At 53.4% G+C, this 14,284-nt stretch overlaps 1 protein-coding gene and 1 pseudogene across 1 annotated transcript; both read left to right on the plus strand.

Moving 5' to 3' along the window:
- Positions 1-1,277: 1,277 nt before the first annotated feature.
- Positions 1,278-14,284, plus strand: part of LOC149356953 (uncharacterized) — a 50,255-nt pseudogene continuing 37,248 nt past the window's right edge.
- LOC149356954 (uncharacterized) lies at positions 2,867-6,438 on the plus strand. The gene is made up of 3 exons (XM_089575379.1): positions 2,867-2,932; positions 4,651-4,791; positions 6,370-6,438. Exons 1-3 carry the CDS (start codon positions 2,867-2,869, stop codon positions 6,436-6,438), a joined length of 276 nt encoding a protein of 91 aa, XP_089431505.1.

Genomic DNA, 14,284 nt, shown 5'->3' on the forward strand with positions numbered 1-14,284 from the left:
GTTCCATAGAACGTTCCATAGAATATTATACTAACAGGCTCATATATGACCGCTGGATGGAAATCTGTGACTCCATCAACAGGCAAACTAACACATCTAAAGTCTGGGCCATCCTACGTTCCCTTCTCGGCCAGCGGAAGACTTAGGAGACGGCGGCGCGTTGCCCTCCGAGAAGGAATCAGTGCTAAAGAACTCGCCCAACAGGCCGCTCAAGTGTTCTCCCCGCAGACGTCTTGGCCGTCAGACACCACGTCCGCGTACGAGAAGGATGAGCCTTCCGAGGAGAGCGACCCGCTTAACAAGCCATTCACCATGCCCGTGCTGGAACATGCCCTGCAGCACGCTAATACACGTAGTGCTCCGGCAGCCGATAAGGTGCGCGCCGCCCATCTACGTAATTTACCCCCCGAGTACAAGCAAGCTCTCCTAGAACAGTTTAACTCAGTCTTGGATGCCGGGTATCGCTTGGCAGTTCTCGTTGGTCAAACCCATTCCGAAGCCTGGCAAGCCAAAACATACCTTATCCAACTTCAGTCGTATCTCCTTAATCTTTTGCGTCTGTAAAGTAATGGAGAGCATGGTCAACACACGATTAATGTCGTACCTTGAAGATCACGACATTTTGGCCCCCACACAGTATGGATTCTGCCCTCGGCTATCTACACAAGATGTACTGCTCCACCTCAAAGGGGACGTCCTCGACCCAAACTCGGTGCACCGACGGGCAATTGTCGGAGTGGACATACGCAAGGCCTTTGACGACGTCCCACACAGCACAATCATGACAAAAGGTTGTGACCTCGGACTGAGACGGAAAATATACAACTTCATGGCTGGTTTCCTATAGGAGCGTAGCTACCAGGTCCAAGTTGGTCACGACACCAGTTCTATCCACCAGAACTTAGTAGGTGTCCCTCAGGGGTACTGTTATCTGCCCAACACTGTTTGATATAGCTATTCACAAGCTACCGAGGCGTATTGCTTACGTACCGGGCTTGAAGCATGCGGTTTATGCTGACGACGTCACCACGGTGAATAACGACGTCATTCACGGTGGCCGGACCATCATAACGAAACAGGAGCAGAAGTGGTCTTTTAAACTTTCCATCGGTAACCAGCCCATCGCACGAATGCAGACTATCCGAATACTTGGCATGCACTTGGACGAGAACTGCACAGCGAACATTTGGGTCCAATGCATCACAAAGACTACAAAACAAATTCTGCACGTTTTACAAAGAATCAGTAACCGCACCCGCGGAGTACACGAACACGAAATGCGGCAATTTGTAGAAGCTTTTCTGGTCGCCTGCATCATGTACGGGCTGCCGTACAATCCTGTGAACCATACGCAGTCGCTCTCGCTTGACCGCTTACTTGAGGCCAGACGCATTGACGCAGGACTTCCGACGTTCACCCGCCTTGATGCGCTCAAGAGCTGCAGTAAGCTTATTGACCTCTCATAGCTCCTTGACATGCACACCCACACGCAGCGGACGAGACTTCGCGGCACAAACGCCGGGCGGCACACACTATTACTCCTCGGGCACGATACACACGCATTGCCCGCTTTGTCCAGCAAGACACGCCATAGTAAACCACGCCACTCAATGAAGGGAAGCCACTTCCACTACATATGGATGCGCATCAGCAAATGCGGCGCCGGGCTTATGGCAATAGGCATGCTAAGGCTACGAGCTCACTCCCATCAACTGGTTTGGTTTGGTTTATGGGGTTTGACGTCCCAAAGCAGCTCAGGCTATGAGGGACGCCGTGGTGATTTCGACCACCTGGTGTTCTTTAACCTGCACTGACATCGCACAGTACACGGGGCTCTAGAATTTCGCCTCCATCGAAATTCGACTGCCGCGGCCTGAATCGAACCCGCGTCTTTCAGTTGAGCAGCCGAGCACCATAACAACTGAGCCACCGCGGCGGCACTCTCTACCCTCAACTGAATGTGTTGGGTGCACGGACCCTGCACTGGCTACATACGGCAGCAGCCACACTTACTACACCACTGCGTGCTACGACCAGACAGCCGAGAGTCAGGGCCGATGCCACCATGCATCGGCAGAAGCGCCATTCAGTACCCGAGCCGAGTTAATGGCCATATTAGACTACTCGGAATCGGCTCTCATCGTTTCTTCTGAAACTGACCCCATTCACCATCGTGTGCACACGGACTCTCAAGCAGCCTACCGGGCATGCGCCAACATTCTCTACACAGACCCTGTAATGCAGAAGATAAGGCATAACGCACGCCTGCTTCGCAAACGCGGTCAGCACGTTAGCATCCTTTGGGTCCCTGCGCACTGCGGTATCCCAAGAAACGAGAAGTCTCATAGACTAGCACGCGCTCATCTCTCTACCGTGCTCGCCAGAGCTTCCGAAACTCTTCCTCCTTCCGTCGCTACCACACCTGAGGTTGCAGATCTTACCGCGGAGAAGCTTGTGATGAAATTACATTGTACCGCCTACCTCACGCCAGTGGGAAACCCCCTCTGTATACCTGCGCTTCCCCCGATGGTATTCACGCGACGAGAATCGGTCCTTCTGCGGCGAATTCAAACAGGCACCATTCTTACTCCTTTCTTGCTGAACCACTTTCATCGGAGTGGCACGACGCCACCTGTATCTGGTTCGTGCTCCAGGTGCAATACACCCTTTAGAAAATTCAGCGCCATCTGGTATGTGGCGCGCGAACCGCGGTGCATCCACCATTAATTGGGCATACGGCTGTCGGACTGCGCTCAGGCCGGATTGAAAAGCACGGCCCTCGGCGAAGCCACAACAAGCGAAAATTTCTTGTTTGTCTCCTAGCCATATTCCTTGCATTGGTTCTTTGCTCCAAGCTATAGTCGCGATGCCGGCATGCTGCTGTGTGCCTTTCTGCAGCAAGCGCGGTGTAAGAGACGCGCGCGGAAACAAGGTGTGTATCCAGAGCACGAAGCGCATGAATAAGCTGCATCTTTCTTTCTTCTCGCCCGTGACCCGTTCGTTTTCACGTTAAAATAAATCATATAAGTATTGCAAGAGCAGCGAAAAGTTCCTTCTACCTGTAGCCCTTCCGATGTATAGTGAGCATAAGTACAAAGGTGCCACCTTCGGTGCACTCGAGGACGTGCATTGTTTCCGATGCTGGCGACTGTTTCGGCGTGTCATAAAATCAGAACGTTGCTCAAGCGCGCTTGTTTTGGATTTGCTAGCATCCGCGTCTCAACCATTCATAGTGAGTTCCGTGTGCGCGAAAAAGAGCATGATGATGCAGCGCGGCGAGGAGCGCCGTCCTCTCCGTCGCAAACCTGCAGGAAAACGACGGCGACATAGGCGGAGTGCAGCAGCACAGCGGTGTGTTTTTGTTGGGTCAGTGCCTGCGGCTTAGCAAGCACTCCGGTAATCTGTCACTTTGATCTTAAGTGAGCAAACTACGCTACAACCCGAGTATTTTGAACCGACGGCTAGCGCACCGGCACTGCTGATCGATCGCCCGTACCCGGATCGACACGCATTTCTCCCTGCAGTGCGCCTGCTCGTAGTCGAGTCCACCCCAAGTGTTGTTAGCCCTCGTTTATCGACAGCAGATTCGTTTAGTTAAGTTAGGTTTTGCAGCTCTGTCTTATAGTCAAGGCAAAAGGAATATTTTCTCTACGGCAACGGCGATGACCGAAGCCGGTGCGCTTGCTCAGGCGGCGATGGATCATGGGGAGGAGCGCACAAACTTGAAGCCGAATACAAAGCATAAGCGGCGTGCATTTCTGGGCTACGGGCAACATTTTCTGTGAATGGAAAACCTAGCGCGACACAGGCAGAAGAGCGCGACAGCGTCGTTCGTCGCTAAAGCCTTCGCTCGAAATTTCGTGTGCATAGAGCTCAGCCTTTGGCAGCATGATTAGTGTGTTCAGAGTCATCCCACTAGCCTAGTAGAAACTAACGGCACGCGGGTGCGCCTAAACTCTTACCGCGCGACGAATGCTACCACCAGGGATAAACATTTCCTGTGCATATGCATCCCCGGAACTCTGTGCCAGGCTGAAGCGCATTCGCAGACAAAATATTACGGGCCACACTCTGTGGTTTCAACTCTTGCCTTGCGAACATACATAGGTTTTCCTCCATATGCAAGGGCACATGTGACACTTGCAGAAGTATTAGACATTACATTAATATTCCTAGAGGATTCTTAGACGAGATTGATTGCACAAGCGTGGCCCATGTTATTCTGTCTTCAATTGTACCGTCTTTGTCAAAAGTAACCAGGCTGCATGGTTTGCTTTTAGCTCGTACAGTGGAGCCCTTACTGCTTCCCTGAAGCTGAAACGGTCGCTAAAGGGAAAGACTGGGGGTCTTCTTACCTTCAAACGCCTTTTGATCTTTGGGAAAGCCACTTTGGCTCCACTATACAAGCTAGAACCATACCAAGAAGCCTGGTTACTTTTGACAAAGACTGTATGTACTGAAGAGATGAAGAAAATGTTCATTTTTTATTTCATTACCTTGACGAATGTGCAAGAAGGCAGCATCAGATATCATGTTTTCAAAGTGCCTGTTTATCTATTCTTTGGCATCATGTACCTTGACCAATTACTAAGTTGGCTGTACTTTTGCAGGTCTTTTTCCTAGGGTTCCCCACAAATCCTGGTTTAAAAAAAATGGATTGTCGCAATAAGGAGAGACGAGGGCAAGGAGTTCAATGTAAACAAGCACACAAAGGTGTGCTCAAAGCACTTTGCTGATGGCGACTTTTACGCAAACTACGCTTCCGGCACAAGGCGCCTCACGAATGATGCGGTGCCATGCATATTTAATTTTGCACGCAAGCAAAGTAAGGTGCAAAGGAAGCCACCGAAAGAGCGTTGCGTGCAGAATGTTGCTCTGAATAGAGAAGCAATAGCAGCCAGTGGAATGGAAGCTGACATGTTTGATGAACGTTCTGAACAGTTTCATGTACCAGCATGTCTGGATGCTAAAATGGACAGCAGCTCCGTGAAGTCACAGCCGCCTCAATGTACACGGGACTGCACCGCGCAAAGAGAAGCAGAAGGTCTGAGGCAATCACTCAAAGCAGTGAAGCAGGAGCTGAAAGTTGCTGAAAAAGAACTCCGACATGCTCATGTGGAACTTCAAAGAGCAAAACAAGAAGCAAAAGAAAAGGAAGAAGAAATAAAATCAGTAAAAGAAAGGCTGTTTTATACCAGCAGAGAACTGGAACTCCGCAAAACAACAGCAGAGAAGCTTGAAAAGAAAGTTGGAAGAAAGTTCTCGATCGACCGATTCAAGCACAGTGATCTTGATCGACCGATTCAAGCATCAGATTTTATACCGGTCCGCCATCATATGGAATGTTTAAAACAATTTTTGTTTTCTGCAATCCAGAGGTACAGGGAGAAAATATCAGACTGAAATCTTCGTCACAAGCGCACCCATCGCAGGCAGGCAGGCCAAGATGCTTCACAGTGGAAAACGAGTTTTTCCTCTTGTGAGAATGCGCCTGGGACTATTTGAAAACGACTTTGCTGACAGGTTCTGTGTGTCAACTGCCACAGTGTCAAGAATCTGTATTACCTGGGCCAGTTTTGCTTTCACGAAACTAACACAGATACCTTATGGGGTCACTCCGTGTCCAGCCGGCCGGGAAGGCGAGCTTCCGTGCCGGCTACACGCAGGCGTTTCTCGTAAGCGACTCGTGTCCCCAACCCGTGGCGCATAGTCACAGCCACGGCGGGTTCGGACGAAATAGGCAACGACAGAGTACGCTAGGAAACAGTTTATTTACCTAGCGCAAGGGAAAGCACACTGCGGAAGAATGTTCTATCCGATAAAAGGTTCAGTAGCTTACCAAGTCGTCGTCGACCGGAGTGTAGTCGTCCAGGAGGCACGGCAAGGCAGGGGGGTCCGTCGGAGGGGCAACTCGCAGGATCGACGTGGCAGGAAAAAGAGGCTTCCCGCCGTCCGCTGCTCCTTTTAACCCTCCGACATTCCCCCCTACCGGTCAAGTGCGTAGCCGTGACGTCACGTCCTAGATGGGCATGAGAACAGTGGCCAGGTGCCCTCTCTCCCCATGCCTGGCGGCATGCGCGCTAGTCACTTGACTCGGCGCGGGGGCGGTGAGGGATATTTGTATATCCTACATCCTCCCCTCTTTAAGAAGCCTCCCGAACAGAGAAGCAGGCGCAACGTTACTTTATCTTCTCCGCCATCCAGGGATCGAAGTTTTTCGGCTCCCGTCGGTACACTTGACGTCCGCGCCACGCCCGCACCGATCAGCTGGTCCGAAGGCTTGGCCACCCACGTGATGCCGATGTCGAAAGGTGGCTCGCCATCGGTCGCCGTCTTCCGATTACCCGCTTTTGCACCGCTCCGGTGAAGGTGGTTGACCGGCTCCTTGGCCCCGGCTTCGAGCGCTTGGAGGCCAGGTTCGTGGCTGCGCCGCCCTGAGAGGCGGGGTCAGGTGGCCTCAGGGGCGAGGGCCGCGGCGCTTCCGTAGTAGAGGCCGCGGTTGGGCTGCCCTGGCATGCCTGGTTAGCTGGCGAAGGCCCAGGGCTGAGTTGATAATGGGGGTCTCGGCAGCACTCTCTGTTTTTGGCCACCTTGTTCTTGGGTAGGCGGCTGCGGCGGTGTACAGTCGGCAGGCGGGCAGCTCTGACGCGATGTGGCGGGTGGCAGGGGTGGCCAGGGTACAGCAGAGTGGCAGCTGCAGGTAACGGGCTGGGCGTAGCGACGGGCCATGGGCGCGGCGCGTTGCCGAAGCTGTATGGTGGCTTCTAGTTGGTGGTAGTGGTGAACGATGTCGTTCTGATGCGCCCTGCTTCTTTTCCATCTGCGCTGAAAAAGGTCAACACAGATGTAGCCAACTCCCGCAGCGCGTGCTACGTAGCTGTTCGGCCCTCTCGAGAGTCATGAGGGTTAACGCAAGTAATTCTTACGCAACACTGATCGGCATGAGAGCGGCCCGTACGTTCGTGCATCTAAAGAGACTGCGTGTCGGCTTGCGCCCTCGCTCTAGTCCGCGCAGGCAGATTTTATTTCTGCCTACGGCGCAAGTTATAGCGGGACGCGGAATTCGCCAGCTGATCGCAGCGCTCGTTTTCCGACTGCGGCGCGGGTAGGGCTGTGTCCTGGACCCACTCAGCTCGCTGCACGTAACGTTTCAAGTCGCATACGTGCACCGGTCCGCCAGTCGGTTTCGACCGCAAGTCCTCGAACTTGTAAACGAGCGAGGAAAGCTTCTCTCGCACGCGAAACGGCCCGATCCATTTCGGCGCCAACGAGGCCGCGAACTGCCTGCTAGCATCGCTCAGAACGTGTTGGCGCCGAAGCACCAGATCGCCCACTTCGTAGTGAACATCCCGGTGCGAGCGGTCGTACTGTGCTTTCTGCTGCGGCCTAGCAGTACTCAGGTTGCGGCGAGCCTTGCGTAAGGCCTCCGTCATCTTAGCGCGCAGCTGCGTCGCTTATTCAGCTCGTGCTGACGAAGTGACTGGCGTCTTCCTGCTGTCCGTTAGAACCCGGTCCATCGGATTTAGCAGCTCTCTACCCAGATGGAGAGAAGACGGCGCATACCCAGTCGAGCGGTTAACGGTCGAACGCAAAGCGAACGGGATCTCCGGCAGATAGGAGTCCCAATCTTTGTGCCTCTCAGAGTACGCGACAAGCATGTGCTTGATGTTGCGGTTGACTCGTTCCGTGGGGTTCGACTGAGCATAATAGGTGGTCGTTTTCTTGTGCTTAATGCGGAGTGCAGCGCACGAATCTACGAACACCTTCGTAGTGAAGTAGGACGCGTTGTCCGTTATCAGCTGCTCTGGGAAACCGAACCTTGTGAATATGTCCATCAGTTTCTCCATGATCACCCGTGCCGTCATGCCGTCAGCTTTCTAAGGGCGAAAAGTTCAACGCACTTGCTGAAGTGATCCGTGACCACCAGCAAGAACTTGTTCCTACTCGGTGTCGTGGGATACGGTCCCGTTATGTCACACGCCGCGATTTGCCAGGGAGTCTGGCTGTTAATCGGCTGTATGAGGCCGGGCGGTCGTCCACCCCGGGGCTTCGCGCTTTGGCACACATGACACGAGCGGGCGTAGCGTGTTACGCCCCTTTTCATGCCAAGCCAGGTAGCAAAGCGACAGAACTTAAAGTAAGTCTTGGGGCCGCTTGCACGCCCAGCGATGCACGAGTCATGAAAGTAACCTAACAGTGCCACTCTCAACACTCGCGGTATCACCACCTTGAACGCCTCGCTTGTGTCGTTCTCGGAGGGGATATACCTCAGCAGGACGCCGCCGGAATCCAGCAGATAAGAATCCAGCGCGCTCACAACACTACCAGCTGTTTCGAAGCGCTCCGCACCGACAGCAAAACCAGCTGTCCCCGTGTGCGCGGCGGACCGGCTGCCCGGCTCCCGGAGCCCATCGAACACTTTTCGACAAAACGGATCCATCTGCTGAGTTTTGAGCAGCTCCTTTCTGCTGAACACGATCCCCCCGGAACTCGCGTAGTCCACATGGTTCACGCTCTCGCCCGGGATTAACGGTCGGTCCGCGTCCCTTACATCGGCTACGGATGGGGACTGTCCCCCACTCTCTTTCTGTCGAGCGGTCGGTCGCGTGACCTTCCTCGCTCTGGACAGGCGCTCGCGAGAGTGTGTCAGCAACGGCGTTGTTCTTCCCTTTGCGGTAGTGCACGGTAAAGTCGTAACGCTGCAGCAACAGGGCCCAACGCACCAGGCGGCCGCTGGGTTCGCTGAGTGGTCTCAGCCATGTGAGCGCCATGTGATCCGTCTCGATCACAAATGCCACCCCGTCGACGTAGTAGTCGAACTTCCGCAGGGCAAAAACTATCGCGAGACATTCCTTCTCTGTCACCGAGTAGTTCTTCTCTGCCGGCTTCAGTGAACGGCTCGCGAACGCTACCGGTCGGAGGACGCCTTCATGCTCCTGAAGCAACACTGCTCCTAAGCCCAGGTCGCTTGCGTCTGTTTGAATCACAAACTCCCTGTTTAGGTCGGGTAGCTGCAACTCAGCCGTGTCCGCGAGCACCTTGGTGAGGTTGCGCAGTGCAACCTCTTGCTCGTGACCCCCACTCCAGTGCTCGCCCTTTTTCAAAAGCTTTGTCAAAGGTGCCTGCAGCGCTGCGCAATCTGGGATGAACTGGCGATAAAAGTTCGCCATTCCCAGGCAGCGTCTGAGACCGGCTAGATCTGACGGCGACGGAAACTTAAGCAAAGCCGCGAGTTTATCCTCGCACGGCAGAATGCAGCGTTTGTCGATCGTGAACCCCAACAGTGTTATTGGGGTCGCGGCGATCTGCGCCTTCTTCGGTTTCAAAGTGATTCCCGCCGACCTCAGCCTCTCTAGGACGTTCCTCAAGTGGCGCACTTGTTCCTCGAATGTTTTTGAGTGCACCACGATGTCGTCTAGGTATGCGAGCGCATGTTTCAACTTCGCATCTCCCAGAACACGGTCCATTAGGCGCTGATAAGTAGCGGGTGCTTGAAAAAGCCTACGTTGAAGGAACCTTGCGCTACTGTCTACCAGTGTTTCAAAGATTATCTACATCAAGCAATAAGTCTCTCGTTGCCGCACGGAACAACTGCCTGCGAATATGCCTTGGCCTCCCAAAGGGTTCCTCTGCATTAGGAACAGTAGCGGAGGCAGGATGTCTCCCACTAGAGGTGATTGCCGCCCAGGAAACTATGCGTACCCATCTCCGCCATGTTCTTCAAGGGAAGAAGCACTTCCTGCACCGTGTCCACCTAACTCACAGCAACTCTAGCTTTGGCCAGGCAGTGCAGCTCCTGCCCATCCCTACTATTAATCAGCTACAGAAACTACTACCTCCGGCCTTTCCTCCATGGACACTCTCTCCTCTAAAGGTGAAGAAGTTTGTTCCAGGTGTGAATTCAAAGAGCCGCATGCCACAGGCAGCGCTTCTGCAAACTACTCTCGCCTACTTAACGGAGGAATATAGGCAGCACACCCATATCTTCACCGATGGTTCAACTACTAAAGAAACCTCTTCATGTGGCCTTTATGTGCCCTCAACAGGCCATGCCCTTTCTTACCGGCTGCAGCGGAGGACATCCTCTACGACAGCTGAGCTTCACGGCATTAAGGAAGCTGTTTCTTACATCCTGCGCCGAACCGCCGATCGTTCGGTTATCTTCACCGATTCGAAAGCATCTCTCCAGATCCTGGCCAACCTGCTGAAGAAAACGAATCACCAGCCAGTTTCCCTGGACATCGGATATCTACATCATTTAGCTATTGCCGCAGGCCACTGCATAACATTTCAGTGGGTACCTGCTCACTGTGGCATTCAGGCTAATGAAAAAGCAGATGACGCGGCCCGTAAGGGCCATCAACATCGAAGATACATTAGAATTTTTTTTACGAAATCTGATGCGTCCCAGGTGGCCAAAAGTTTTGCTTCCGAAGAAATGTATCGACTTTGGAGTTTGCTGACATATCAGTACCAATTTCTTCACTCAATCGACCCACATCTTAGATCAAGGCTCTCACCCAGAATTCCTCGACATCTGGAAACACTTTATCATCGACTCCGTCTTAATGCTGCATATACAAACGGCTTACGATACCGTTTTAGACAAATGGACAGTCCGCACTGTGACAACTGTGCCGCGATAGAAACTGTGGAGCATATCTTGCTTGAGTGCCCTGCATATGCTAACGAGCGTGCGTACTATGAACATTGCATGCAGAAGCTCTGCTCAGTGCCCCCTACAATGGACAAAGTTTTAGGTCCCTTAGCCTGTCTTAGGCAACAGAGACTTGCAATGACTTTTCTATTCACATATTTAAAAGACATTGGACATCTCGATAAGCTTTAAATTCATTTGCACGTCACCTTCATGCATTCTTCATGCAGTGAACTTCGTCAGCCCATTTGACGGACTATGCACTCCATCACTTCATAGGTTACATCAATACTCGCCATTGCATCCTTAGTACCCATTTCATGGCCGCATTTTATCTTCGTTTTTTTTTTACCTCTTCCAATCTGCTCTCCTTCTGTCTTTATCTCCCAAATTCCCCTCCCTACGCAGAGTAGCATGCCAGCGATTTTTAAACGCCGGCTAAATTCTCTGTTCTTCATTAAAGAGTCTCTCTCTCTCTCTCTCTGCTCCTACCAAGCCAAAAGACATTCTCTTGAATTGGAAAAGACCTCTGTGACAAGTGAAAGCAGTTTTCTCCTTATCACGCTCATCCATTTCAACCTGAAAGTATCCGCGGCTAGCATCGAGTGTAGTAAAGTACTCTGCGCCACCTAGGTTGGACACTAGAGAAGAAATGGTTGATACAGGGTACGCATCCTTTCTCGTAACCTCATTCAGTCTGCGGTAGTCCACGTAAATCCGATATGTATCGTCTTTCTTTGGAACTAAGACTACCGGGAAGCCCCATGGGCTGTTAGACCTCTCAGCAACGCCAGTGTCGATAAGTTCGTCTAAGGCGCCGTCTAGTGCTTTTCTCTTAGCCAAGCTAATTCGTCTAGCATTGCACTTCCAAGGCAGTGCATCACCCGTGTCTATTGTGTGCCTTACTAGTGTAGAGAGGCTAGGCCGGTCCGTGAATGTCGCGTTGAATTCTTAGAACAGAGATGACAAACGTGCCTTCTCCCTCTCCGATACGCTGTTCACCTCCGACAACAAAGGGCGCATTGCCCTCCCTGGCACGGTAGAACAGCTTTCTACCGGGACAGCATTCTTTGTGGGCCCTCTCTCAGCGGCGACTGTCCGCTCGCATGCCGGTTCTCGGGCCGGCGGGGGTGATTCTCCACGGTCTCCCCCCGCTCGCGTCGCGTTCGGAGCCTGCGAGGCCGCGGGCGCTTTCGCGAAAAGCTTCAAGGCGCCGGTGGTGCGCTCTCGATAGCCTCCGCTGGTTATGTCTATCACAATGCCTGTCTTGGCTAGGAAGTGTCGCCCAAGAATTACAGCAACGGATAAACAGGGAAGATGAACGAGGCGTTGTCGCCGCACGCGTCTTTCCCAGCGAACCACTATCCTAGCTGCACGGCTAGATTGTGCTGTGCCGCTCGCGAGGCGAAAAGTGGTATTGTACTCTCTGAACCGGATTTTGTTCTGGCGGAGATGGTTTAGCACCTCGTCAACAAACAAACAAGCGCTTGCCCCTGTATCAAGTAACGCGGTGAATTTCTTTCGAGTTATCGTTAGCTCAATGAACGGCGCTGGCAAGTCAACAGAACTTCCTACACGACATGCCAAAGGCGCTAATAAACCGGGGTTCTCTGTGTACGCCGCGCGGAGTCGAAGGTCGATCACCGGCGGCTGTGGCCGTTTCCCGACCGCGTTTGCTCACGGGCGGGAAGGCGGCCACAGTCGCGGGCGAAGTGCCCCGGTTGGTGACACCTGTACCAACGGTTGGTCGGGCTCCGACGGGCTAGGCGCTCGTCGCCACGTTCCGGTCGGTCGTCTCGATCGCGATCTCGCGGCGCGGACTGTGGGGGCCACTCGTGCGGCCACGTGTCGGCCTCGCGATCTCGGCTACGTGTGTTCCGCTCTGGGGCAGGGTGTGCTGTTCGCAGCGCGTAGCTGAATGGGTCCAAAGCGTGGTCGGACAATTCCCAACCCCTCGGGACACGCTCGTCAGCAAACTGTGCTGTCGCTTCAGCTCTATACGGACTACGCGCTGATCTGCCATTCCACGCGCAGCGCGGCTCAAGTGACTGCGATGCGGGTGGCGGTGGCCGGTACTCTCGCGCTGAGAGGATGTCTCCCTGAATGCGCTTCGCCTCAGCTGCTAGCTCGTCGAGATCTCTAAACCTGCCTCCTCTCAGGTAGGCCGCGAAAGTCGGGTGCGCTTGTCGTGTGACACGCTCAACTTTCTCCGTGTTTGTGGCGCGAGGGTCAGCGAGGCGATACAGTTCGTCCATCGCTCGGACGTACTCTAACAAAGACTCGTCGGGGTGCTGGGTGCGGAGTTCCAGCTCTCTCCTCAAACGCCACTCTTAGTTCAGGGGAAGGAATTCGTCGCGAAAGCTTGCGCTAAACTCCTCCATTGTCCTCGCTCGGTGTCCGGTTAGTCGGTACCAGCGGGCCGCTTGCTCCGTCAAAGAAACAGGCACAACACGCGCGAGCAGTTCGGCGTCTGCGATTCCTGTCGCTTGCTGATAATGCAACAGACGGTCAAGGTACTCATTAGCCCCTGTTCTGTCATGGTACCCTGTGTCGGTAGGTACGTCTATCCTAACCCGGGAGTAAAGATCAGGTTCTTTTTCTTCTTCTTTGCACCAGGGGTGCCCCGCCAGAGACGGTTGGTTTAACTCGAAGACTGAAGCTTGATCTTCGCACCAGGGGTGCCCCGTCAGAGACGGTCTCTCGATGATTCGAGACGCAGGGATAAAAAAAAGGAATAACTGAAGATTTATATACAAATATGTTTACAGAATATACAAGTTAGATACAACGGCAAAAAGACAAACAACCAAAAGGCGGAACTGGCTAATACTAGGGGAGGCCCCTACTCGGCGTAGCCGAAAATGCATAGCATCTCACCTTAGCGCAGAACCTCTCTTCCAGCTCCGGGGCCCGGTTTTAAAGCCCTAAAGCCCGGCCCACATTTCGTAGCAACCAATCATGTTACACTCCTCACATGATTGGTTTACTGAGCGCATGGCCAGCCCTCCAGCTTCCGTAGGGCAAAACGCCCTTTCCAATGCACAATAAAAGTGAAAAACAAAGACAAATACACTTTCGCGCCAGCACGTGCGCGAAACGGTACCGCGGGGCGGGGTGGACACCCGTACTTCTTGGCGCGTTCGGGAGCGGCCGCGTTCCAAATAGGAGACGCTTCGCTTTGAGCGCCCCCAGCCGCGTTCCGAGGACCCCGCGTACACTACCGATCCCTTACACGCCCTTCCCAAGATTCTACAAAGGGCTCAAATGCCACATTTAGAATTATAATAAGAAGGGATCGGTACGGGTCACAAAACCACCCTGTGGGTGACATACCGCAGCTACACCAGCGCTGGCACCAACAACCAAAAGCAAAATGCAAAATGCACACACAACATAAGCAAATTCCACAAATACACACGGTGGCACGGAACACGGCGTCCAAATTGGTGGGTTGCACCCAGTTCACCACCTCCAAGTAGACACCCTCGTCCTGCTCGCGAACGAGCACACACACACACACACACACACAGACACTCGCAACTTGAGCGTTCAGTGGCACTCGCACGACGTCCGTAAGTGGCCACGTGAGCCTCCTTAGTCGCACCGAGCGTCCTTGTGTGCGTTCGA

Source organism: Amblyomma mixtum, chromosome 3, assembly GCF_055824585.1.
Source record: "Amblyomma mixtum isolate Tamu chromosome 3, ASM5582458v1, whole genome shotgun sequence".
NCBI classification, from domain to species: Eukaryota; Metazoa; Arthropoda; class Arachnida; order Ixodida; family Ixodidae; genus Amblyomma; species Amblyomma mixtum.

Bases quoted from the DNA above. Each gene is read 5' to 3' on its own strand.
- LOC149356954 (XM_089575379.1), top strand. From the start codon at position 2,867: ATGCCGGCATGCTGCTGTGTGCCTTTCTGCAGCAAGCGCGGTGTAAGA. The intron at 2,933-4,650 runs GTGTGTATCCAG...CTGGTTTAAAAA, and splicing joins GAGACGCGCGCGGAAACAAG to AAATGGATTGTCGCAATAAG. The intron at 4,792-6,369 runs GTGCCATGCATA...GCTCCGGTGAAG, and splicing joins GGCGCCTCACGAATGATGCG to GTGGTTGACCGGCTCCTTGG.